Source organism: Myotis brandtii, unplaced genomic scaffold, assembly GCF_000412655.1.
Source record: "Myotis brandtii unplaced genomic scaffold, ASM41265v1 scaffold146, whole genome shotgun sequence".
NCBI lineage: Eukaryota > Metazoa > Chordata > Mammalia > Chiroptera > Vespertilionidae > Myotis > Myotis brandtii.
This window is the reverse complement of record NW_005355247.1, coordinates 145,845-170,885: the sequence shown is the minus strand read 5'-3', so window position 1 is coordinate 170,885 and position 25,041 is coordinate 145,845. Positions and strand designations below refer to the sequence as shown.

The 25,041-nt window shown below is 38.0% G+C and overlaps 1 protein-coding gene across 6 annotated transcripts in view; it reads right to left on the bottom strand.

Annotated features, from left to right (window-relative positions):
* Positions 1-25,041, bottom strand: part of APP (amyloid beta (A4) precursor protein) — a 164,169-nt gene that overhangs the window by 93,811 nt on the left and 45,317 nt on the right. For all 6 annotated transcript variants that reach the window (XM_005861200.2, XM_005861201.2, XM_005861202.2 and 3 more), the window contains exon 5: positions 8,706-8,911. In XM_005861200.2, coding sequence (XP_005861262.2) covers positions 8,706-8,911 — 206 coding nt within the window. The remainder of the gene's footprint in view (positions 1-8,705; positions 8,912-25,041) is intronic.

Below are 25,041 nucleotides of genomic sequence, written 5' to 3'. Positions count from 1 at the left end.
TGCCTTTTTGATCTTTGTAAGGTAGGTCCTTGCTGAGATCTGTGCTGGTTTCAACACCAAACTGCATTTGGTAAAAACCAGTATTACACAAACGCAAGGTAGAAGCAGAGCGAGAGCTCCCTACATTATATAAAATGATTATGTAATTCACTGTTCAAAATATAATGCTTAATCACAAAATATTAACTCTGAATGGATTTCAAATTGGAGCAATTTTTTGTGGACAACCAAAATTAGAATGCTAATTTTACACTTTTAAAAAAATTCAGCATGAAGACAGCTGTGAAAGTGTCAAGCTAGGATGGGGAGAAAAATCCCCACTTTCAAATATATGATAATTATATTGCCATTTTCAAAAGCAAAGTTAACAGATTAGCAAATAATTAGCTTCAAATAAGCACTAACTGAAGGATAATTTTAGAATAATGGAACGCTTTTTATTATTTCATTTTAATAATTAAATTTTAATTATTCTCAGACTATAGGAGTGTATGTAAAATAAAAACCTGTATTACATGGAATGTATAAAGTTTAAATTTACAAATAGCAACCACTTGAATAATCCAACTTACTAATCAAACTAGAGTTATTTACAAAAAGCTAGGAATTGAATATTCTGATATTATAAAAAAATTATGAAGCATACAAAAAAGTTATGAAGCATAGTTTCTCCAAATGCTGCAAGAATATATGCACAATTAAAGTTCATACAAATATATCTACATTCCTTGAGTTAAAATTTACATACTTTGCAATTTTAACATAGAAAGGGTAAAGGAAAGAAGACAAATATAATTTGATCTCATAAGTCAGCTCTTTAATGTTAACAATAAAATAAAATGAATATAATGACAGGGATACTGAAATATACTAAATATGCTTATCTATACTAATAAAAGGGTAATATGCTAATTAGACTGGGCAACTGGCCATCTTCCCGATGTCTGAGTTCCTTCCGGACAAAGCCATGGTGGTGGGGGCCAAGGCAGAGGCAGTTAGGGATGATCAGGCCGGCAGGGGAGGCCAGTTGGAGGCAAGATCAGGCAGGCAGGCAGAGGAAGTTAGGAGCCATCAGGCAGGCAGGCAGAGGCAGTTAGGGATCAGGCAGGAGGCAGGCAGGTGAGCGGTTAGGAGCCAGCAGTCCCAGATTGCAAGATCTGGACTTAATCCCTGTGGGATTGGGCCTAAACTGGCAGTCAGACATCCCCCAAGGGGGTCCCTGATTGTAGAGGCTGCAGGCTGGGCTGAGGGAACACCTCCTACCCCCGTGCACAAATTTTGTGCACCAGGCCAATAGAATTAATATTTTGAATCAGTGTTTATATATCTACCTAATCATACAATCTATTAAAAATGAAAACAAATGACCCCAATATCATTTATACTAACTTTAGATTTTAGCCTGATTAAGTTATTGCTAGTAGTGCTATAGGATGAAACTTCATGAGCCTAAGTTATTAGAACTGATATTATATTCTGTTAAAGAATGAGTAGACAGATTGTGTTTGATTCTTATGGATGAAAATTTTTTAAAAAATCAACACACTAGAAAATTGGCTATTTTTTAAGAATTAGAATTTTTTTTTCACAAAGTAGATACTTTTAATGGAAAAGAGAATTTATAATGTGCTTGCAAATATGAGCAAGTAGTCATAAAAAACACAGCCAATAGAAAATTCCTCTGATCAGGGCAATAAGTTGTCAGATATTTATTACCTGCTAATCATATTTTACTGAAAAGAGGCATGTAAAATTAGGCAAGCAGGCTCCAACTAAAGTCTCATGACAAATCTCATGTAAGCCTGAAATATGGGCTGAAATATATAAACAAATGAAGGGAACAGCTGTGCTAGTAATGAAATCACTGACTCATTATGACGAGTGCTAATTTGTCACGGAAGTCTCTAGAAGATATGTGCAGTAGACTTGCCTTTAACTGAATTGTGTTGATTCTCTTGGGCTATCCAATACATCTATCACTCTAAATATACCTGACCTGATTCTCATGTCCCTCCATGATGGAAGGCTATTTATAAAACACCACCTGAGGAGATGTACTTGCAAAGTACACATCTAGACTATTAATCAGCACTCTTGTGTCGATGGTGTTGGAAAGCACTGACAATAGAGCACCACTATGACTTCCCGATACCTTTGTTTCCTCTTTGTTGTGGAATAAACTTGTTTTTCTCTAAGCTGTGTGGCTAGTCTGAAGCCCAACACAGTATGACTGGAAGCTCTAAACTCTGAATGAGACAGGAGAAAGTGATTGTTCTTATTGAGTCTGAGGGAAGATGTGGTTGTCTGCAAAAAAACAAAACACTGATTTATACTGTTTGGCAATGTCCATGGTGTCAATACTCCCTCCATTGGAATGTCACGCTACCAATGGCTGTGGCTCACAAAATTCTTCAGTACTTTCATATCAGCGTTTACAGGCTAGTAGGAGTTGGCTGTGCCACACCACTGAGAGGCAATGGGGCACAAATGAAACTAGAAACAATTATATAGGGAGGGAAATTCTAAGTATTTTCTAATTTGCTTGGTCTTAACAGTTGAATTATTACAAAATTTCTTAGTGCATAGACATATCAGGGTTCTTTCATGCTTGGGGACATTTGATAATATATTAAGAGCAACACCATAGATAAGGAAGGTTTTCCCTTTTAGTTTCTTAGTCCCTGCCTCTACCTCCTAAATCTGCACAGTATGTGGGACATAAAATGCTACTAGAGACTATTCCTGGAACAGCTGCCCAAGGACCAGTAGAGCCAGCATCACCTGGTTCTCAAGACCCACACCAGACCTACTGGTTCAGGATCTGCGTTTAGCAAGTGCCCGGGTGACTTGCATAAATATTGTTTGAGAAGCACCATAATCAACCACACCTTCTTTGTGCAGTCGAAATGTCAAAAATAGACGGATGAGATTCAATCACTTTGTAAGGACCAGAGGGAAAGGATTAGTAAAAAGGTGCATAGGTTTTAGCTTATTAAAAGCAGCTCACCCATATCTAGTGAGGGACATAACATACTTTGGTAGAGTTGTAAGAGTCAAATAAATATATGTATCAGAAACTTAATTTTGCCTTGAAGTTCTGTCTTAAGCAACATTAAAGCAGCTTTAATACGTTTGCCCTAAATCCAATACCAATAGTAATTGTCTTACTCATATTTAAGTCTATGAAAACTCAGACTTCTCAGAAATCTGAACTTAATATTGTTCTTGCAATATGCCATAACACTAGAAATATCAAAGCTTTTATTTTCATTGGGAAACATAATGAAGAAAGCTGACAATCCAGGCAAGATCACTGAGCATAGACTGTACCTCTTTTATACCACTTCTCTTATTGCAAAAAAATAATGTGGATGCCGCATTTAAGCCTTTTATAATTAAAATGACAATTTGTTGGCTTATTGTTGGCATTTCTAATTCGTAGTAAACATTACTTCTCTGGAGGATCAGAATACATAGTGCTTATAACCATGACAACCGTAGCACCTTGTCAGCTGAGCACTTACTGTCTACCAGCAACTGTACCAAATATTTCCCATGGATAACTTCACTCAATCCTCACAAAATGATTAAAATGAGGTAGGTACTATTATAAACACTATTTTACAGAGGGAAGCAATGAGGCCCAACTGTTATACAATTGATACAAATTTACATAGTACGTTGTAGCGGCAAGATTCGACTCTGGGAAGTCTATTCTTGTAAAACAAACTGAAATACCATGGGCCAGGCATATATGCGGTCAGTACCTAAAACGAATCATCTAAAGTAATTTTTACAACAAACATGCATCTACACTACACACGTGAAACAGACTTCCAAGGTTACTTAACTGGCCCACGCCCACACAATGATCAAAAATCCTCTCTCAGATTTTGGACATGCTTCAGTAGGAAATGGTTGAGCATTTTGATGAAAAATGTATATGAGTACGTTAAAAATTCATATTACACTACTACAATAAATGTTAATAATTTTAAACAGTTAAGATTGTAAACTTTTTTCTTTTCTGTATAACAGTGGCTGCAATATTAATGCCTGAAATTTTCAATATTAGAGCTTATTTTTAAAAATTCAACATTGAGATAAGAACAATTTTCGGAAAGTATCTGAGATTTTAATGAATGTATAACTGGCATACTATGGAAAATTAGGCAGAAAGTATTAATTCTTAAAAGTTGTACCCAGAAATCATATAAAGCAGGTGAGAATACTGGTTAGAAAATATTCATTATACTATTGTATTAAATTGTTAAGTTCTAAACCTGAATTTCAATAAAATTTTAAAGCTAAAAACATAAAAAAAGAAAACAAAATGAAAATAAAATAATCCTCTTAAACACTCTACTTAGTCTGCCTCTAACCAAAACAAAACTACCTTCATGAAATGAACTAGACATACAGTATCTGAAATATAAAGAGCTTCGAAGTATTTTCCTAATGATCAGTATCAGAGGTTTTTTATAAAGGCCCATATAGCAAATATTTTTAGCTTTGCGGGTTATACTCTGCTTCTGTACCATGAAAGCAACCACAGATAACATGTAAACAAATGGGTTGCCTGTGTCCTAGTACAACCTTTTAGTTAGATTACAGCAGTCGCCAACCTTTTGGACCTCACGGACCACCAGTGGTCCACGGACCACTGGTTGGCGACCACTGAATTAGAAAACATGGCCATAGTTTGCTGATTCCCAATCATTATGCTCAGTGTGAAATAACAGTAACATGAATATATGCCTATAGCAAAGGAATACACATTTATAAGGGAGCACGGGGTAATCTGAAACAGTGTGTATTTACAAGCAAAACAGCAAAGTTTTGACATGAGTGTAGCAGCTTTGTCGCTACCGGCAATTTAAAAGAAAAGTCTCTAGGCCTCAGTGGCCTTGGCTTTAAAGGGGGAAGTAGTTTCTACCACACAGCAGAGTTACAAGGATTCAGAGACAGAACCATCACCCTAAAGGGCAAGGGGAGTGGTGATTCTGAAAACACAAGAATCCCAGCCCCATCTGCCACAACCCTGTCAGGGCCAACTTCCCATTACACCTTCCTTCCACTGTGCCCAGCAATCAGCAAGGACATAGGGACTATCTGCCCAGTAAGTGAACATAAGGGGGAAAAACAGTTATGCTGGATGGACAAAACTGGCTAGATTACATCAAAGATTAGGTCATTTATTACAATATACATGTTTAAGTGAGAGTTAAGTTCATGAAATTAACCCTGATGCCAGAAATTACCCTGACGTCTTGGGTGGGTCTATGGAGTGTAATTCCTTCTCAAAACACAGAAAATTAGGAACAAGTGTCTAAATACACTATTGCTTTATTCAAATTGGTATTGGCTTATTAGATCAATATCCAAGTTTATTTTTATTATTTTAACAACTCAAAACAATGAATCCTAAAGCCTAATGGATGTTGCAGTGTGCGCTCTTCCAAGTAATACCTTTCTCTTCTGTAGTCAGTAACACGGTTAGGACTGATATCTTACACTTTGACGTCATTGCTTCTGATACAAAATGGCTGGAAATTTTATGACCCTGCTGAAATGTCCCATATTTTACTTCCCTCTGCCTATTCCTTTCAAATTTTAACTGGTTACAAAAGTATTGAGTTTTTGTGTGTGTGTGTTCTTTTTTATGAAGCACAATAAGGACTCATGTCAGTGGCAATGTATTGGTAATGAAGAAACAATTTTCTTATTAAGTACGGTTGTAAATCACATTTTCTCTCAGGCACTGAAACATAAACATTGAAAACTAGATTATAAGTCTCTTTCAGTCTCTCTTCTTTGCAGGTCACTTCTGGTTTTCATTTTCAGCACAGGAGCAGGCTACTTGTAATTAGGGTTTTGTAAAGTTAGGCATCGCCCATGCATTGCCTTTGGTCTCCATCAGGGAAGCACCATTACTCCTCTCCTATGCCAAACAAAGGAGGGAGAAAACGGGTTTTGTGGAGGAAAAGGGCTCTAGGTAGCTGGCCCCTTCAATGTTACCATCCCAAACTGTACTCCTTTATTGAAATTAGCTGGGAATACAGAACACTCTCTGATATGGACACAATATACCATAACATGTCTCTCCCCTGAGGCCTCCTTCCCAAGAAAGACTTGCCTCCATTATAAGTTTTGGCCATTTCAGGCGTCTTAGATGGGGGTGCATGAATTCCCCCTGAAGGCTCTTCTATTTCTGGTATTAACAATCAGTACCTTTAAGTGACCAGGCATTTGCTTTTAGAAAGTTGTTTTCATCCTCTTCTTGCCATCAACATTATTAACTTATCTTTTAAGGCTAGTTTCTTATCATAGCTCTACCCTGAAGATTTTTATAATAAGTAAGTCATCTTTTACTTGCCTCTGTCTTTCTATAGAAAATATAACATATGTCCTTTCAATTTCTATGTTAATCTATATATATAAAAGGCTAATATGCAAAGTGTCCCTGCGGGAGTTTGACCGGGAGACTGGGAGTTCTATCACTTGCTATGATGTGCACTGACCACAAGGGGGTGGCATAAAATGAAAGAAGGCCCCCACCAGCAGTCAGGGAAGGGAGGCCCCAGCTGGCAGCTAGAAGGCCCCGATCAGTCCTGATCGCTGGCCAGGCCTAGTGCACCAGGCCTCTAATATAGAATAATGTTACATTTAGAGGGAAACTGAAGCAAAAAGAACTGAACATATTTAGAACATAACATAACAAGACTGTACTATCGCAAGAGAATTCTGTCTTGGTCTGCATATGGGCTTAAGTTTGTGTGACTGATTTTCATTGTACTACATGAGTTATGTCAATTCCTATGAATTTTCATCATATGATCCACCGAGTCTAGAAAATGGCTTATACCAAACAGGGGCTCCAAAAGCTAATGCTGAATAAATGGGCATTAATTATTATATAAATTGCTGTCTTGATGGAGACACAAGAACTTCAATGTTACTGCAGATTACTAGCTGTTGTTAATTTGTAGTCACATGCCTTTCAGGTTTCAAAAAGAAAAGCCCTGAAAAATGTCTTTCACTACTAGGAAAATAGAAGCTAACAAGTTCATTTGGCCAGATCTGCCACAGATAGTCCTACTAGGTGTATGAAAAATATGTGGAAAAGGATTCCCGAAGCAGTGGATCAAAGTGTGCATTTGCTTACATGTGTATCTACTTACACAAGCACGAATGTGCTAAATTGGATATAAAGTTGTCATTAAGTAGGGAATGATAAAAAATCCATCTTAGACTATATCTTTCTTTTTAAAAAAAATATGCAATACCTACAATGTTTTAAGCTAACTCTGAGCATTCAACTCAGAATAATCTCAGTTTTAAAAGCTACAGTTGAAGAAATGCAGAACCTCAAAACACTACGTTAAGTGAAAGAAGCCAGACACCAAAAGCCCATGTAATCCTTCTTATATTAAATGTCTAGAAAAGGCAAATCTGCAGAGACAGAAAGAAGATAGTAGTTGCTCAGGGCTGGGGTGAGAACAAGGATTAACTATGAATGGGTGTGAGGAGGGATCTTACTGAGATGATGAAAATGTTCCAAGATTGGATTATGATAATGGTTGTACAATTTGGTAAATGTATCAAAGCTGCCGAATCACACACTTATACACTTAAAATTAGTGAATTTCATATGTAAATTGCACCTCAATAAAGTTATAAAAATGCAACAAAGAGAAGATACCATAGTGATCATTAGGAATCTCCGTGAGGCAGAGAAAATATCCCATTTTAATCTCTAAAATATAACAACAGAGCCAACATAATTTTTACCTTAATAAAAAGCGAGAGGAAGACTTACACTGTTGTAATATTTGGGGGTAGACATTAAAAGTATTTGCAATATATCGAAACTCACTAACTCCCTCCATTGTCTCTTGATCTAATTCTAGGACTATCTTTTACTACCTGTAAAACATATAAATACCGTTTAAGAAACTCAATCCAAGAACTCACTAGTTGCTACAATAACATTTGGTTGTTTACCGAAAGCTCAATGCTTGCTTTTATTTCATTGGGACAAAAAGGAAGCCTTGGAGCTCATTCAGTTCCCAACATTCTCAATAGGAGTATCCATTAAACAGAGAAAGAAAGTCAACCTCTCCGAGAAGGCACGGTCACGTCCCAATAAAATAAAGACAACACAAATCAGCCAAGTTAAATTCCACAGCAAAAAATAATGTTATATTCACCGAATATCCCTTTTCTTCTTTCATGCAATGTAATTGCAACTACTCACTCAACTCATATTTATTGAAACTTTCTATAAGCCAGGCACTCTGCGCAATACTAAGTAAAATCTAGTCCTTGCCCTCAAGCTCATAGCCGAGGTGGTGAAAGAGGTAACACACAATCGAGTGTAATACACACCCACCGCCAGGGAAATACCAAGGAGGTCACCTAACTAACAGCCGTTGTCAACACTTGGTTAAATGGGTTTTGCAGAACAAGCTGGATTTGCACATACAAGGTACAGAATAGACTGTATCCTAAGGACTTCACATTCTTGGAAATGAATTGGTGGACTGCTTGTTAACCAAAAAGAGTTCAACAAGCATAAGACCTGTTGATTGAATTTTGTTTTTGGTTGGGAAGACAGTGGCAGTAGACTGGATAGAAATGTCCAATGTTGCTATGATGTTTTCATTTTCCCCCAAGAAAGAAAATCCCTGTAAACAGTGGATTACCTCGGACCACTTCTTCCACAGACTCTGTGGTGGTGGTGGTGGTGGTTGTGGCGATGCTGGTGGTTCTCTCCGTGGCCTCTTCATAGGGTTCTTCAGTATCTTCCTCTACCTCCTCACCATCCTCATCGTCTTCATCGTCCTCAGCTTCTTCTTCCTCAACATCAGCCACTTCCTCCTCCTCTGTGACTTCTACGACTTTGTCTTCACTGGAGCAGGAAAGAGAAGGAACAGTGAGGGTCATTTAAACAGGTTTCAGGAAAGGGAAAAAAAATCAACAACAGGCATTCTGGAAATTTGAGAGGGAATGTGCACTGAATTAAAAATGCACATGAGGTGTGAAGCCAGCAGGTCCAAGTATGACCCCAGCTGAGTAGGTGTGCAGCTTCTTAACCCTTGCCCACAGCTACTCTTAGTTTATGCAGCTGAAGAAAGAAGATATCATGATTCCAACTATCTGACATTCTGGAAAAAGCACAATGATGGAGACCATAAAAAGCAGTGGTTGCCAGGGGTGCAGGGTAAGAAGGAAAAGAAGGAGAGGCAGAGCTCATGAACTGTTAGGGCAGTTTATTTCTCTGTAAAATGCTGTAACAGGGGACACACAATGCAAATGTTAACAATGGAGGAAATGGGGGGAGGGGGCCAAGGGAAAGTGGGTGGAGGGGAGGTCTCTAGTTCCTGCTCACCTTGACTGTTAACCTAAACTTCTGTAAAAAATAAAGTCTATTAAATGGGAGGGAGGGGATACCAAACAGAGTTTATTGAGTTATGGAGATGACTTCTCATAATGTATATGAAAATACCACACATATCTGCATGTAAATACTCAAGACGTGTAGGTGGAAATAGATTCAAATATTGCTATTAAAAGTTTAAACTGGAAACGAAGGGGGAAGAAATGGCTTAAATAAATCTGTAAAACCCCATGGTCAGCGATGCCTACTGAAAGTTTATAGTTGTGCTCCTTAGTCTTATTACTTGTGTAAGCTTTGGAGACTATTGGGTATTTAGTGGTTCTTAAATTTTACTGAGTATCAGAATTACCCGGAAGGCCTTAAAACACAGACCACTGGGCACCCTACCCAGAGCTTCTGATTCAGTGGGTCTAAGATTCAGCCTGAGAAACTGCATTTCTAACAAGTTCCCAGATGATGCTTATGCTGGTGATCAGGGAACAATATTCTGAGAGCCACTGAAATATGCAATACTGAGAATAATAGTAAGGGAGCCAGTAAGTCACAGTATACTTGGGAGCTAGACCAGAAATAATATTTATGGCATTAAATATGTATACTACTATACAGTAATATACAATGGTGAGTTTTAAATCAGCAGTTTGGGAGGCAAAAGAAGGGCACATCTGGAACAAAATCACAAAGTCCTACTAAGATATCCTTTTGGCAATCATGTACCTGCCAGCGCAGAAACGGTTGAGAGCATTTGAAAGATGATAAATGAAGACAGGAATGAAAAGCGTTAAATGGTGGAAGTCCATCACATACCATCTGGCCAGATAAAGGAGAAATAGACGATTCTTCCTCCTTCAGATGACAAAACCAATACAAGAAAAAGATGTAGAGGTGGTGGAGGATTTTGACATAGCGAAGCTTCTGCCCTGGGTCTTATTGGACAAGAAGCACCACAGAAACAGGACTGAGGGCTGCCATTTGACATTTAACTTTCCCCAGAAAAAGAGACAGCAGGGGAGAATTATGACCTCAATGCCGATTCTTGCCTGCAAGGAGAAGCATATTGATGAAGAAGGGAGAGGAACCCTTCTTCTTGGAAAGTTTGTGTCAGACCCAACCTGGAGCCTTGGAATACTTCTGTGAGTTGGGCAGATACAGAAAATCAGATTTCAAATATATTGGGGACACAGAACAGGTTTCCCTGATCTAGGAAGACAGAAAGGAAGACTGAAACAGGCTTTCAAACACTGAAAGTCTGACAGAACAGCCACAACTAATTTTGCTGAGGGTGGAAAAGGAAAAGATATGTGCAGAGATGATATAGCATGAGAAGGAATTTCCATTTCTAACTCAGATTTTCAAGATCTTTTATAAATGGAAGGTCAATAAAAATGTGTATAACCCACAGTGAAATGCCTAATTCTGATTCAATATGATGCAGGGGGTAATGAATACATACAAAGATGGTAAAGCATGTGTCTAAAAAATAGAATAAGGAGAAGCTGATTAAACTGAGTAACATAATAATGAACTATTAGTGTCTTAACAAATGAAGTGTCAATACAGAAGACCTTGCCCTAGCCGGTTTGGCTCAGTGGATAGAGTCAGCCTGCAGACTGAAAGGCCCCAGGTTTGATTCTGGCCAAGGGCACATGCCTGGGTTGCGGCTAGATCCCTAGTAGGGGGCGTGCAGGAGGCAGCCAATCACTGATTCTCTCTCATCATTGATGTTTCTATCTCTCCCTCTCCCTTCCTCTCTGAAATCAATAAAAAAAATATATTTTTTAAAAAATACAGAAGACCTTAATCAGTTATTTTTACATTTCCTACTCCATGGAAACCTGTTCTCTTTCCCTAATATGCTTGAAATCTGATTTCCACAAGAAATGAGTAAGAAGAAGAGGAAGAGAAAACATTGGCACTGATCATCAGATGGTATAAGCCTTCATCTGCTTAGAGATAAATGGGGTGCAATCACTGATTTCTTAACTACCTGAATTCCTGCACAAAAAGTCTATCACTTGAGACAACGTCGCAAATAAATCCTAAACTTAACACTTGCTCAGATGCCCCAAATGTCACCCAGTCTACTTCCATATCATTTGTGTCCTATAGAATCTCAATTTCGTACTACTTGTGAACAAAGATAACCGACGCAAGTCATCAGCCAGTTTATTATGTGTGAGCTCTTTTATGTTGTCAATCAAATAATAGGCACCAATGCTAGTCATTTCTTCAAGTTAAGTGGAAAATTCCGGGAGAAAAATCAAATGAAACCAGTATTCTTCTTAAACTGTGAGGGTGCATGAGGTCTTGAAGCACAACTGGAGCGACAGGCAAGAATGTAATCCCAGGTTAGGACAGCGATGTGCTTACAGAGGTTCTAAAACACGACCCAGGAACCACCCTCAACATCCTCTGCTATGACTTGAATGTCGTATAAAGCTCCAAACAGAAAGCCTGTGTTAAAATGATCGGGGTATAGCCATGAACAAGAGTGGAATATGCCCGTCTCCATCACCACATCTGCCTGAGCAATTCACAGGCATAATAACAAGAAACAGACACACATAATAGTTCAGCTGGCGGGGGAATTAGATTACTAGGCCTAAGAGAATGCAGGCCCAGTCCTTATTACCATAGCATTGATTTCTGGAATTAAATTTAGATGTCCATGAATCCAGTTAGCTATTTGAACGCTATTAAAACAGTAGCACGCGGTTATGTTTTAACACCAAACACGCCAACATGACCACTGCCAATCGAAGAGTTCATAACAGCAGGAAGGACAGAAAGGGGAAAAAATGATTTTTCCTCCTTCTTCTTTTTAAAAAAAATATTTTTATTGATTTCAGAGAGGAAAGGAGAGCGAGAGAGTGAAAAAAAAATCAAAGATGAGAGAGAATCATTGATCGGCTGCCTCCTGCACGCCCCCCATGCTCCTGCATGTGCCCTGACCGGTTCATAGGTCAATGCCCAACCACTGAGCCACACCGGCCAGGTGCTCCTTCTCTTCAATGGCTGGAAAGCTTGGCTCTGTGATGTGACTAAGGTGAGTCAGTTTTGGAAAGCTGCTCACAGGGCAAGAAAACGTGAGGAAGGGCTATTTATGGACATGCCAGGCTGGGCATCAGAAAGCAATTCCTTTATAAACAGACAGCTCACAACAAATAAGCCCTTGGGGACACAGTGGGATAGTCACATCACATTCCCGTCTGTCAATTTCTAATAGAGGGTCTTTATGGTTTTTAAATTCCAATCGGGAGTCGCCAAAACTGGTTTGGCTCAGTGGATAGAGCATCAGCCTGCGGACTGAAAGGTCCCGGGTTCGATTCCGGTCAAGGGCATGTACCTGGGTTGCAGGCACATCCCCAGTAGGAGATGTGCAGGAGGCAGCTGATCGATGTTTCTCTCTCATCGATGTTTCTAACTCTCTATCTCTCTCCCTTCCTCTCTGTAAAAAAATCAATAAAATATACTAAAAAAAAAGTTCCAATCAGGAGAAACACTTCTAACGGAGAAGGGAACTCTCTGAAAATGCTGACCACCTCAGAAGTACCTATGTTTAATAAGAATGCTAAGGGGTCATGAGCAGAAGCATATTCAGTCCTACTTAAGAGTCAGGGCTAAAGATCCCAGAGGTTCTAAATACTATAGTATTTGAGATAGGAATGGGGCATACAGAGTCTATGTATCCATGTGCATGTTGGGTAAGAACACTCCCAAATGGAAGGAAGTTGGGAAGGCTATCTTGTTATGAACGGTCTGTTCACAGGTTTGCTAAGTGTGTTTCAGCACTGATGGTGAGTTGCATATGAGGTTGGACTCTAAGAGATGCTATGAAAGTGTGGTCTCACCATCCTGTTCCTCTGATTGGCTCTAACTGCATTAAACTACAGCAAATGCAGTGTTGCTACCTTTTGATGACCTTGCAAACATTTTCTAAGCCTGTTCCTCTGATTGGCTCTAACTGCATTAAACTACATTAACTACAGCAAATGCAGTGTTGCTCCCTTTTGACGACCTTGTAAACATTTTCTAAATGCTTCCATGTGTGTGTGACTCCATGGCTCCAATTTTCTAATAATAGGGACTATAAATTCTCCTGAGAACCACTGAGGCTGACCCATCAACACTCAAAGGATGTACCAACACTTAAAATGAAACAAATGAACAGCATGATCCAGGAGGCAAAAGATTGGAACTTTAATATATCTTCCCTTACTTAAGATACCACGATTCTTCAAAACCTATTTCTGAAATATAATCTATAATAATAAAAGCATAATATGCTAATTAGACTGGACAGCTGAACAACCTTCTGGATGTCCTTCCGAACGACCTTCTGGATGAAGCCGGGGATGTGAGGGCTGAGTCCCTTGCACGAATTTCGTGCATCGGGCCTCCAATTTGAATATAAAATTGAAGGTCTTTGAATAAACAGAAGTTGAAAAGTAGAATGACTTTACTGCTATTTGAATACCTACTGAATTTCTATTTAAAATAACCAAAAGAACCCAAAGCAATTACACATTAGTTTTCCAATCCCAGGAAATCATATTTTCTAATATTTTTTGCTTCCCTAAAATAAAAAAGAACTCCTACATATTTAAATTCATCAGATAAGAATGCCATTAGCTGTTTACCTTCAAAACCTATTTTAATAATGTTCTCACCCTCATCTAGGACAGAAAGTGCTTAAGGAGTTATTATCTATTATTATTGATTACAATAATTACTAGGTGTATAATACTTTAAAAAGACCTAATTAAAAAGAAATTTGTTACAATAGCCATGATCATCAAACCAGAGGTGGGGGATTAGTCATTATGCCAAAAGGAAGGTGTTCTATCTGACAGTGTGAGATAATGGGTAGTGGAGTGATTGGACCAAGGAAACATTGCTTATTAAAATTTTGCTGAGCTCTTTGTGATAAGATCCTGCTACTAGTTTAGACAAAGAGAGGGAAGCATCATGCACTATAGCTTGACTTCCCATTTTAGGGCTCCTGGAGGCCAACTTCTATAAAATCAACTTCCAAATAAAGATCCAGCATGATGTTTATTGTTATATCAAATAAAGGACACTTCTTTGGACATAATATGCTAATATGTGCATCTCGAGGCAAAGGAAAAACAAGTAAAAAATACAGAATTTTAAAGGCCACCTTTACATGTAACAATGGGAAATTCCATCTAAATTAAACTAGGGATTTTCCAATGAAGATAATCTTCAAATGTTGGTTTCGACAAGGAATTTGTGTCTGGAGGTACTATTGCCAGAAACCAGTTAAAATCATAAGGATCTGAATTTTCTTTTATTCCCACTATTTTTTTTTTAATTTGGAAAATTTAAACAGTTTAATTAAAAGACATTGGGGGATAAAGAGAGATCTTTCATGTGTCAATGGCGTAACATTCTCTGCACTGAATAATCCAACTCTCCAAATAATTCCCTACAAAGGAATTGTTCCCCAGGTCTTCTGATTCTGCGATATCCTGTTACTAGGGCAGCTTGTGCCATCAGGCCCTAAGCAAGGGTGGGGATGCTGCCAGTGCCAGGTGAGCTCAGATGGTAGCAACCCAACCCTGAACTTCAAAGGCATCCCACCTCCAGCCATCCCCTGCTTGGAAACCAAATTAAGCCCCACCGGCTTGGCCATACATCTGTAATCTGGTTAAGGCTATTAAAGTGCTTTGTTTTTCTTCTTGACATACATGTGGCCCATGCTTATTAAATACAGAAAGTCAGCATTTTTTTTATTAAAGTTGGCAGCCAGCTCCCTCAAGAGAATGCAAGCTTCTGCTACTCTCCTATTCATCATTTTCAAATTAGTTTTCTCATTTAAGTACAAGACTCAGGGATCCAGTTACAGCCTCAAACAGTGCTAGGAGCTGCCAACCCAGCAGCGTGACTGTTACTTCTCAAAGCCATGAGCTGTTTCATCAAATCCAATCTTCCTTGACTCATTCCCTGGCAAAGATGGGAGGCTGTAATTTATCATCTGTATGATTCACTTTGTATTCCTCTAAAGTTGCCCCCCACCCCCGCTTGAGTCGTTAATACCACTTACAATGCAAGCAGAAAAGTAGCTGAAAGATGATCACATATTCAAAGAATTTCAACTCCAGAGATCTAAATAAGACCAAGTCAAATAACACTCTCTAAAATACAAACAAACACTTATACCCAATTTTAAAAACAGATAAAAGTACTGGTTCCTAATAAGCACGCATCCTCACAATGGCCCGAGTTCAGGTATAGCTATGTCTGTTTCTACATCCCAAGCTACTGGGAAAGCAATGTGTTGCACCACGTAGCACATGATTCAATCACAAGCTTTCACAAAGGGCAGACAATGTATTTGCAAAACGCACCCTCCATACTACCCACTGGTGATTATTTCTGAGAAAAGTACTTGGAGCACACAGACCATAGTTAAATGGGCTTTCAACTCTACCTAGCAGTGTGCCACTCACAAATCAAGCTTTAACAAGAGCATTTTATGCTGATTGCAGTCATGATCATGATCAAGATTTCTTTCCTTATGCTGAGCATCAGCTTGTGTGGGTCTCTGCTCGAGTTTCCGGGAAATGACCGAAAATGGGCTGCATCCAGCATTATCAGCAACCCTCTGTGTTTCTGGAACGAAGGTAACTCCCCCACCCCTTGAGCTTAATAAATGAATACAAAAAAAATCTCATACTCGTGCTCATGTGTAGGATAGGAAAAAATGCTCCCAGTTGCTGTGGCTATGTCTTGTATTTATTATGTCACAAGTTCTACCAGAAAGGTAGCTCAAGACACTGAAACCACATTCCTGTTATTTACACTAGAACTCCACCAACAGCTTCAAATCAGAGTAAGCTTACCGTTGTAATGATTTGTATTTTGACATGTTATGTTGGGATGCAGTTAGTCGATTAACATTTCCCTCCATAAATACTTTTAACATGATGGGCTTACACACTGTATTATTAGCTCTGTTTCCACCTTATTTGATTCCAATAATGACAAATCATCTGAAAACAACAATAACATTAAAACAGTCTAGCTATTGATCAAAGGGAGATGTAATTTTTATATATGTTTCTCTATGTTTATAACAACCCCATTCTCTACAAAAAAGACATCTCTGTGGAACACTGCACATAAATAATGAATAAGACACCTTTCTGTCCTTTTTAAGAGCATTAGATTGAGCAGATGTCTGCTAACGTAGAAGTAGGGTCTATAAATTCTGTCTCCCCAGTATCCTCAGTTCCCTACTACCAAACAGAAACGTGGAGAAAATAGCTCACTCCCTTTAGGAACTCTGGGTTAAATAAGCACGCATCCTCACAACGGCCCGAGTTCAGGTATAGCTATGTCTGTTTCTACATCCCAAGCTACTGGGAAAGCAATGTGATGCTTTTCCAGGGGAATAAGTTAGCCCTCTACAGGTCCTGGCCCTTTTCTAGGCATGTGCCACAACATACTTTTTTCTTTCTTGATATTTTTCATCGATACTAAACTAATCTAAACCCTTAGACTCAACCTCCCCACCTCCATCCTCCTGAAGGCTCATTACTAGGGCAGATTAAACAACATGGACTCAACATATATTAAACTAGAGGCCCTATGCATGAAATTCGTGCAAGGGGCTCTGCCCTCGCAGCCCTGGCTTCGTTTGGACGGTTGTTCTGCTCTTTGGTCTAATTAGCATATTAGCTCTTTATTATATAGGATTATCAATAAAAGTGAAGCATTTTGCATTTACCTCAAATATATTATGAATCATTCAATCAAAATTTATTGGCCTGAGACTTTGTATGCTCAAAGGTGAATGAATTAATCATTTTTAAAGTTATGATTTATATATGTTCTACAGGTAAAATTAAGGAAATGTAATTGGATGAGAAAAGTGCAGATTGTTAACTACAATTCTAATGTAGAATTAATGGAAAAAGAATTTGCAGAAGGGTTTGGACGAATTTAGCATTTGAAATACTACCTGTAATTTTTGCTTGGCACAAGAAAAAAAACTAAACCCTCAAGTATAGATATATCAGCACAAATCTATTCCCAGTTTTGGAAAAGCCCAAATAAAACTCATTAAGTCATTCTACAAATAAAAATGGACATTAAAAAGCTGTGACCATTAAATGGGTTAACATATGCAAGGTGTTCAGAAAGTGCTTTGCACATAGCAAGGCCACATAATATCTATAACTATTACTACTCATGCACAGAAAAGGGTATACAAGATAAAACCTAGTCAATATCTTCATGAAACTCACTAACTGGAAAACCCTGAAAAGGTTGGGAGTATGGAGAGGGGCCACATTATTAAAAATAATATCATCCAGCATAGGCTAGTATACATTGACCAAATAAATTCATTCACTACTGCTACCTCACTGTAAATGGGCATAAACATTGAAATACATTTTAAGTGATGTGAAAAGACTCACATCTTCTAACCCCCAAATCCTACCTTTGGAAATCTACCTTAAAGCATTTATTATGGAATATGGGAAGAAATCTGAATTCATTAAAGAATTCAAAAACATGGCTTCACAAACATAAGAAGCAAAAAATGTCTGACAATGGTGACATGGATAAACAAACTTTGAAGAAACATACATAATTAAAGGGATTATAAATGCATTTTAAATGTCTTTAAGATATTATTTAAAAATAAAAATATTACATTTTTACCACAAACACATAATAAAATACACAAATGAACAAAAACAAAAATGAATAGAAACTCTGAACTTACAATAAGTTTAAATTATAGGTGATCTTCCCGGACCCACTGAAAAATTATCATACTTTCAACAGTTTTCTAATTACATGTAATAGAAAAATATTTCAAGTGGAGATAATCTTCCATGCCTCTACATACACCAAATATTTCAAAATATGATGTTTGTCCCAAAAAATAGGCCAGTATTTATTGTAGTCAAAATGGACAGCACTATACTAATACAAAGAAAAATATTTGACATAATGATTAGAATTAATGAAGTAAATGGGTGCAAATAAGAAGCCTTAGTCATCCATTGTATCAGCACATTTTTTATGATGATATTTTAACCTATGGATGCAGTTATGAATAAATAAATAAATCACCAGGGTTGATGAAATACTGACAGAAATATTTCAAGCCTGAGACTGAATCTGTCAAAATCCTAGCAAGAATATGTCAAATATTAAAAACAAAACAATGGCCTTCAGACCGGAAATGTTCCATACACCTCCCAATCTTCAAGAAAGGAGATGCCAAGGAGTACAGCACCTATAGGACCATCGCTCTTATTTCCCACCCAAGCAAAGAGATGCTTAAAGTGATGCAACTAAGGCTCTTACTACCTTATGTGGAGCAAGAAATGCTGGATGTTCAAGCTGGATTCAGAAAAGGAAGAAACACTTAAGACAGTCATTCACTGAATACTGGCATGCTCTATAGAATTTCAGGTTAGTCTACGTTTTTTAGACTACAATAAAGCTTCTGACTGTGCCAATCATGAAAAGCTATGTGCTGCTCTGAGAGGAACAGGCATGCCTGAGCACGTGACTGTCCTGATGCGCAACAACGCAGAGAGGCAGAATGGTTTCCTGTAGGCAACGGTGTCAGACAAGGGTGCATTTTATCTCCTTCTGGGTTTAATCTGTACACAGAACATATATGAACAAGTGGGCTAGATTCAGAGGAAGGAGGAGTGAAAATTGGTGGAAGAAATATCAGTAACTTAAAATATACAGCTGGTCCAACCAGTGTGGCTCAGTGGTTGAGCACCAACCTATGAATCAGAGGTCATGGTTCAATTCCTGGTCAGGGTACATGCCTGGGTTGCGGGCTCAATTCCCAGTGTGGGGCATGCAGGAGGAAGCCGATGAATGATTCTCTCTCATCATTGATGTATCTCTCTCTCTCCTTCTCCCTTCCTCTCTGAAATCAATAAAAAAATATATTTAAAAAAAAAGATATGCAGCTGACATCATCTTACTGGCAGAAAGTAGCAATGACCTGAAATGACCTCTGCTGATGAAAGTGAAAGAAGGAAGTGCCAAATTAGGGTACTTTGGAGTACCCTAATTAAGGACTGTATTTGAACATCAAACAGACGAAAGTCATGAGGACAGAAGCAATACACAACTTTAATAAAGACAACGAAGACACTGCTTACCTTGGTTCAGTCATCAATTCAAATGGAGACTGCAGCCAAGAAATCAAGAAAAGGCTGAGACTCGGAAGGGCAGCAATGGGAGAATTAGGAAAAAATCACCAACAGCAAAGATGTGTCAATAGAGGTTAAGGCTAAGATCATTGACACCCTCACATTCCCGATTACTATATATGGATGGGAAAGTTGGACAGTGAAGAAGACTGATGGGAAAAAGTTGATTCATTTGAAAGATGGTGCTGGAAGTTAGCTTGGTTAGAGCCGTGGTAGGCAAACTGCGCGTCGCGAGCCACATACGGCTCTTTGGCCCCTTGAGTGTGGCTCTTCCTAAGCCTTAGGAGTACCCTAATTAAGTTAATAACAATGTACCTAATTATATAGTTTAAGTTTAAAAAATTTGGCTCTCAAAAGAAATTTCAATTGTTGTACTGTTGGTTTTTGGCTCTGTTGACTAATGAGTTTGCCGACCACTGCGCCTGGACCATCAAAAAGACAGACACGCAGGACTTAGAGCAAATTAAACCTGAAATATTGCTGGAGGCAAAGATGACAAAACTGAAGCTGTCCTACTCTGGGTACATCATGAAAAGGCAAGGTTCTTTGTAAAAGACAATAGTGCTGGGAAAAATAGAAGGCAGCAGGAAAGGAAGAAGACCAAACACGAGATGGATTGACTCCATAAAAGCCATAGGCGTGAGTCTACAGGGGCTGAGTGGGGCTGGTAAGGATAGGTCACTGTGGACATCACTCATTCATAGGGTCACCAGGTTGGAGTTGACTCATCAGCACATAACACACACAGGCAGTGATGTTTAGAAGGTTTGTTTTCATCTCAATCATTTCCATCTGCACAAAAGATCTATTCAAGACACGTATTCCTGGGTGTTTGCTTTTCTGTCCATCGGAGATCAGGGTTAAACAAAAGCTTGCAATGGAAATATTTTTTTTTTAAAGAATACTTTCCTTAACTTCCCAGTACTAAAAAAACTTCTAAACCAGTTTCTCAATCTTGGTTTTATTGGCATTTCTTGGTTGTGGGGCTGTTCTTTATATTGTGGGATGATTAGCAATGTCCCTGGCCTCTACCCATTAAATACTAGGAGCACCCCCCTCCACCCCCCAGTAGTGAAAACTAATAATGTCTGCAGACATTTCCAAAGGTCTCTTGGGCAGCAGAATTGCCCCTAGTCTAGAACCATCGCTTTACACTGATGTTTATTTTTTCATCTTTAAAATCACACGATGCCTGCCAAACGCTAATGGAGTTGAGCTAGTCTCATGACTATAACTTGAACTTCCTGAAATTTTGCCTACTGCTATTTTTAATAAAGAGCTCCAATTTGACACTAGGGAACAAAAAAATGCTTGCTGGGATAAATAAGAAAGCCACTCTAAGAATGGACTTTTATCCAAAAGCTCAAATGGAGATAAATTTTACTTTCATGTATGATTCCAGTTTCATTTTATTCTATTTTATTTCACTCTTGGAAGCAATGAAGAGACATTCAAGAAGTAACTGTAGTAAAGGAGCTAAACAGTTGCAACACATATTCCAGAGGTCCCGGCATTTTTCAATGTTTCTAGCTTTACAGACTCCTGATGCAATTTCACTTAATTATTGCTTGTCTGGAATGATATTCCTTAGTAGTTTTTGTTTTAAAGCCAAATTTGTTTAACCTCAAGTTACCAGTTATGTCTGTGTATGCATTTGATGGGAATGACAATTCAATTCAATTCAAATATTTGTTGAGCACTTACCTTTATACATTAAGATACTTGGCTAGAAAGTTAGCCAAGTATCTTAATGTATAAAGGTAAGTGCTCAACAAATATTTGAATTGAATTGAATTGTCATTCCCATCAAATGCATACACAGACATAACTGGTAACTTGAGGTTAAACAAATTTGGCTTTAAAACAAAAACTACTAAGGAATATCATTCCAGACAAGCAATAATTAAGTGAAATTGCATCAGGAGTCTGTAAAGCTAGAAACATTGAAAAATGCCGGGACCTCTGGAATATGTGTTGCAACTGTTTAGCTCCTTTACTACAGTTACTTCTTGAATGTCTCTTCATTGCTTCCAAGAGTGAAATAAAATAGAATAAAATGAAACTGGAATCATACATGAAAGTAAGATTTATCTCCATTTGAGCTTTTGGATAAAAGTCCATTCTTAGAGTGGCTTTCTTATTTATCCCAGCAAGCATTTTTTTGTTCCCTAGTGTCAAATTGGAGCTCTTTATTAAAAATAGCAGTAGGCAAAATTTCAGGAAGTTCAAGTTATAGTCATGAGACTAGCTCAACTCCATTAGCGTTTGGCAGGCATCGTGTGATTTTAAAGATGAAAAAATAAACATCAGTGTGGTTTGGCTCAGTGGACAGAGCGCAGGCCTGCGGACTGAAGGGTCCCAGGTTCAATTCAGGCCAAGGGCACATGCCCGGGTTGCAGGCTCAATCCCTAGTGGGGGGGGCGTGCAGGAGGCAGCCGATCAATGATTCTCTCTCATCATTGATGTTTCATCTCTCTCTCTCCCTCTCCCTCTATGAAATCAGTTAAAATACACAAATATTTATATATATACATATATATCTTTTTTTTTTTGGAAAAAATAGGAGCCAGCGATTGACAATATTCTTTCCTCTTTTATGATACTTGTGCAACACTTATATTTGTGAAACAAAATCTTTTTGGCACCATTCAGTAGTAGACAAATACCAAAGGCAGAAGTGTCTATAAAAGTGATTAGAAGAACCAATGTGGACATAAAAATGATTGGGTTATGCTAATAGGTTTCCAAATTTTTATAAATCCAAATTTGAAAAGTATTTTGCAATTGTGGACAGAAAATGGATGCTTTCACTTCAACAAAATTATAAACTCTTAAAGTTTTAAAAGTACTGATTTTTGTTTTTGTTTTTTTTTACAATTATCAAGTGAAAATGCAAGTGCGAGAAAAAGACTAAGAAATATGATGAGCCAGAACCTAATAGATATATTTGAAGTGTGGAATTAGATTTATAATATGGATCTATTCCGGGTCCATGCCTGGCAGGTGAATAGCAGTTGCATCAAAAAAAAAGTGCCCATTCCAGAAATTCCTACCTTAAAAATTTGGACTTATATATATAAATTTTAATTCAAATTAAAATATTTATGGTATTAATTCCTATTAAAATTTCTAAATGAAGTTATTTCTCACCATCCCTTCATTCCTATTTCTGTAAATCATTTGCAAAATATTTTTAATATATGGAAAAAATAATAATAATATAAAGGGCCCACTGTACCTAGAAAGTCATTGGTGCTGGGCTGGCTTTTCTGGCACAGTGATGGGCAAGAGGAACATCAGAACAAATTCAGGTAAATGGACCCAATGAACATTGTAGGGCAGTGAATTTCAACCTCTTTCATCTCATGGCACATATAAAATAACTATTAAAATTCCACAGCACATCAACAAAATATATTTTTTGCCGATTTGACAAAAAAAGGTATAGTTTTGATTCATTCACACCCGGCTATTGTTGTGTTGGCTGTTGTCATTTTTAAATTTGAAAATCTAAGGGAAAAGAGGTCAGTGCCCCTAACTAAATAGTCAGGTATTGCATGTTAATTCTCGCAGCACACCGTTATATGGAAGGTGATTAAGTCATCAAATACGGATAATTAGGTACATCTAGTAACATTAAGATCCCAGATGATGTCACAGCATGAATAAGAAATGGAATTAACAGGTAGGGTTACACGACTTGATGCATCAACCTTAGAAAACTCAGCAGCGATTAAAGAAATTATTTTTTCCCGGATAAAGAGGATTGAGAAAAGTATGTTCAGAAAATGCAAAGGGTATGAACAAGTCCAGGATATTAGAAGAAATATGTAAAAATGGTTATCTATTGAGCCTCTTCGTGTTAGAAATGATTTTTAAAAAGGAGGATAATGAACTAAAAGCCTTGACGAGGGGTGTGGGGTGATTACGAGGGAAGGATACAATTCACTAGGACCTGATGAGTGTTTCAGGTTCAAGATCAGAAGGTCACGATCAGAGAGGAATGTCAAGGCTGGAAACCCCACGAGTATAGTATTTCTAAGAAATGGCAGACTCCAAGGGATGGCTGTGGAGTGGCCAGCAGAAATGCAATATACATGAAGGTGACTAGGAAGGAGCCGGCTAGCATTTCAACTGATTATCAACTTGGATGGTGATATAAGTAAAGACACAAATAGCTAGTGTAACTACATGACCTAGTTTGTCTGGGTCCTTTAGTTTCTGACTGTGGTCCTAGTGTCAAATCTGGTTTGGATAATAAATTGTGTAGTTGCCTCAGTAGTAGGTAATGCAGTAAATTAAAAGGAGAAAAACCCAACAGTGTTAAATAATAATACACTAGTGTCCTGTAGTTCGTTAACTGTAACAAAGAGGACAGATACTGGTATAACCAGAGAGATGGTTATCAAAGGTGCAGTTGCTGAATGACAGTAATAAATAAGGGAGGTTCGGGGCCAGAGCAAGGAGCCCTGTTGGGTCTTTTCCCAGGATGAGTAAGGGGTACAAGAAAGGAAGGGGCTACTGAGAGGGTTTCATAAGATGTCAGTGATTTGGAAGAGGTGTAGGAGGAAAAGATCAAGACACGTTGATATCCATTCCCAACAAAAAGCAGGTTTTACAAGACATAAAAAAATGTGCTAAGTTAGAAAGAGGATCTGGTAAAAGTGTGTCACTCTCAAGATAAAGCAAAAAGACCCATTTTAGTCACAGAAGTCTTCGCATCGCTGAATATAGATATTTGCCTTTAATTAAAAATAAGAATTTGTAGGTTATGGGATTAAGATCCCAAAGAAAAAGTGATAAAAATATATTTCTTAACAATCAGGAAACCAAAGATAGTTAAAGAACTTTAGCAAACATTTATGAATGCCTCTGACTTCATTCACAAAGGAAAAGATGATAAAAGGTAAAAAAACAAAACAATACACACACACACAAAACCCTCACAAAAAGAAAAAACAACCCCCCCAAACAAGACTAAACCTTTCTTAACAAAATTCAAATGTAGCTAATGACTATAAAATAATCCCAAAGTACTATTTAAAAATTTTTCTAAATTACAGATCAAAGCAGAATGCCCTGCCACTCACTCAGATTTCAATCCTTAGCAGCACTGCCAGTGACTTAAAATATCCATGGAATTTTGATCCCAACTTTTGAGATTAAAATAGTTAAAAGTTGCCGGGAGCCAGTCCATCCTTGCTGCTTGACACAGTCGCTGCAGAGAAGAAACATCTGCACAGCATATGCCAGGCGGGTAGTTAATCACTTTAACTACGAACAATGACGCTTAAGCTACATAATCTTTCCCTGGAATAATGGAGATAAGAAACGCCCTAACCTTTGGAATAGAGATTGATAGGATTGGAATCAACTGGTATAAATACAGATGTAACAAGACAACAGGACACAGAACCTAGA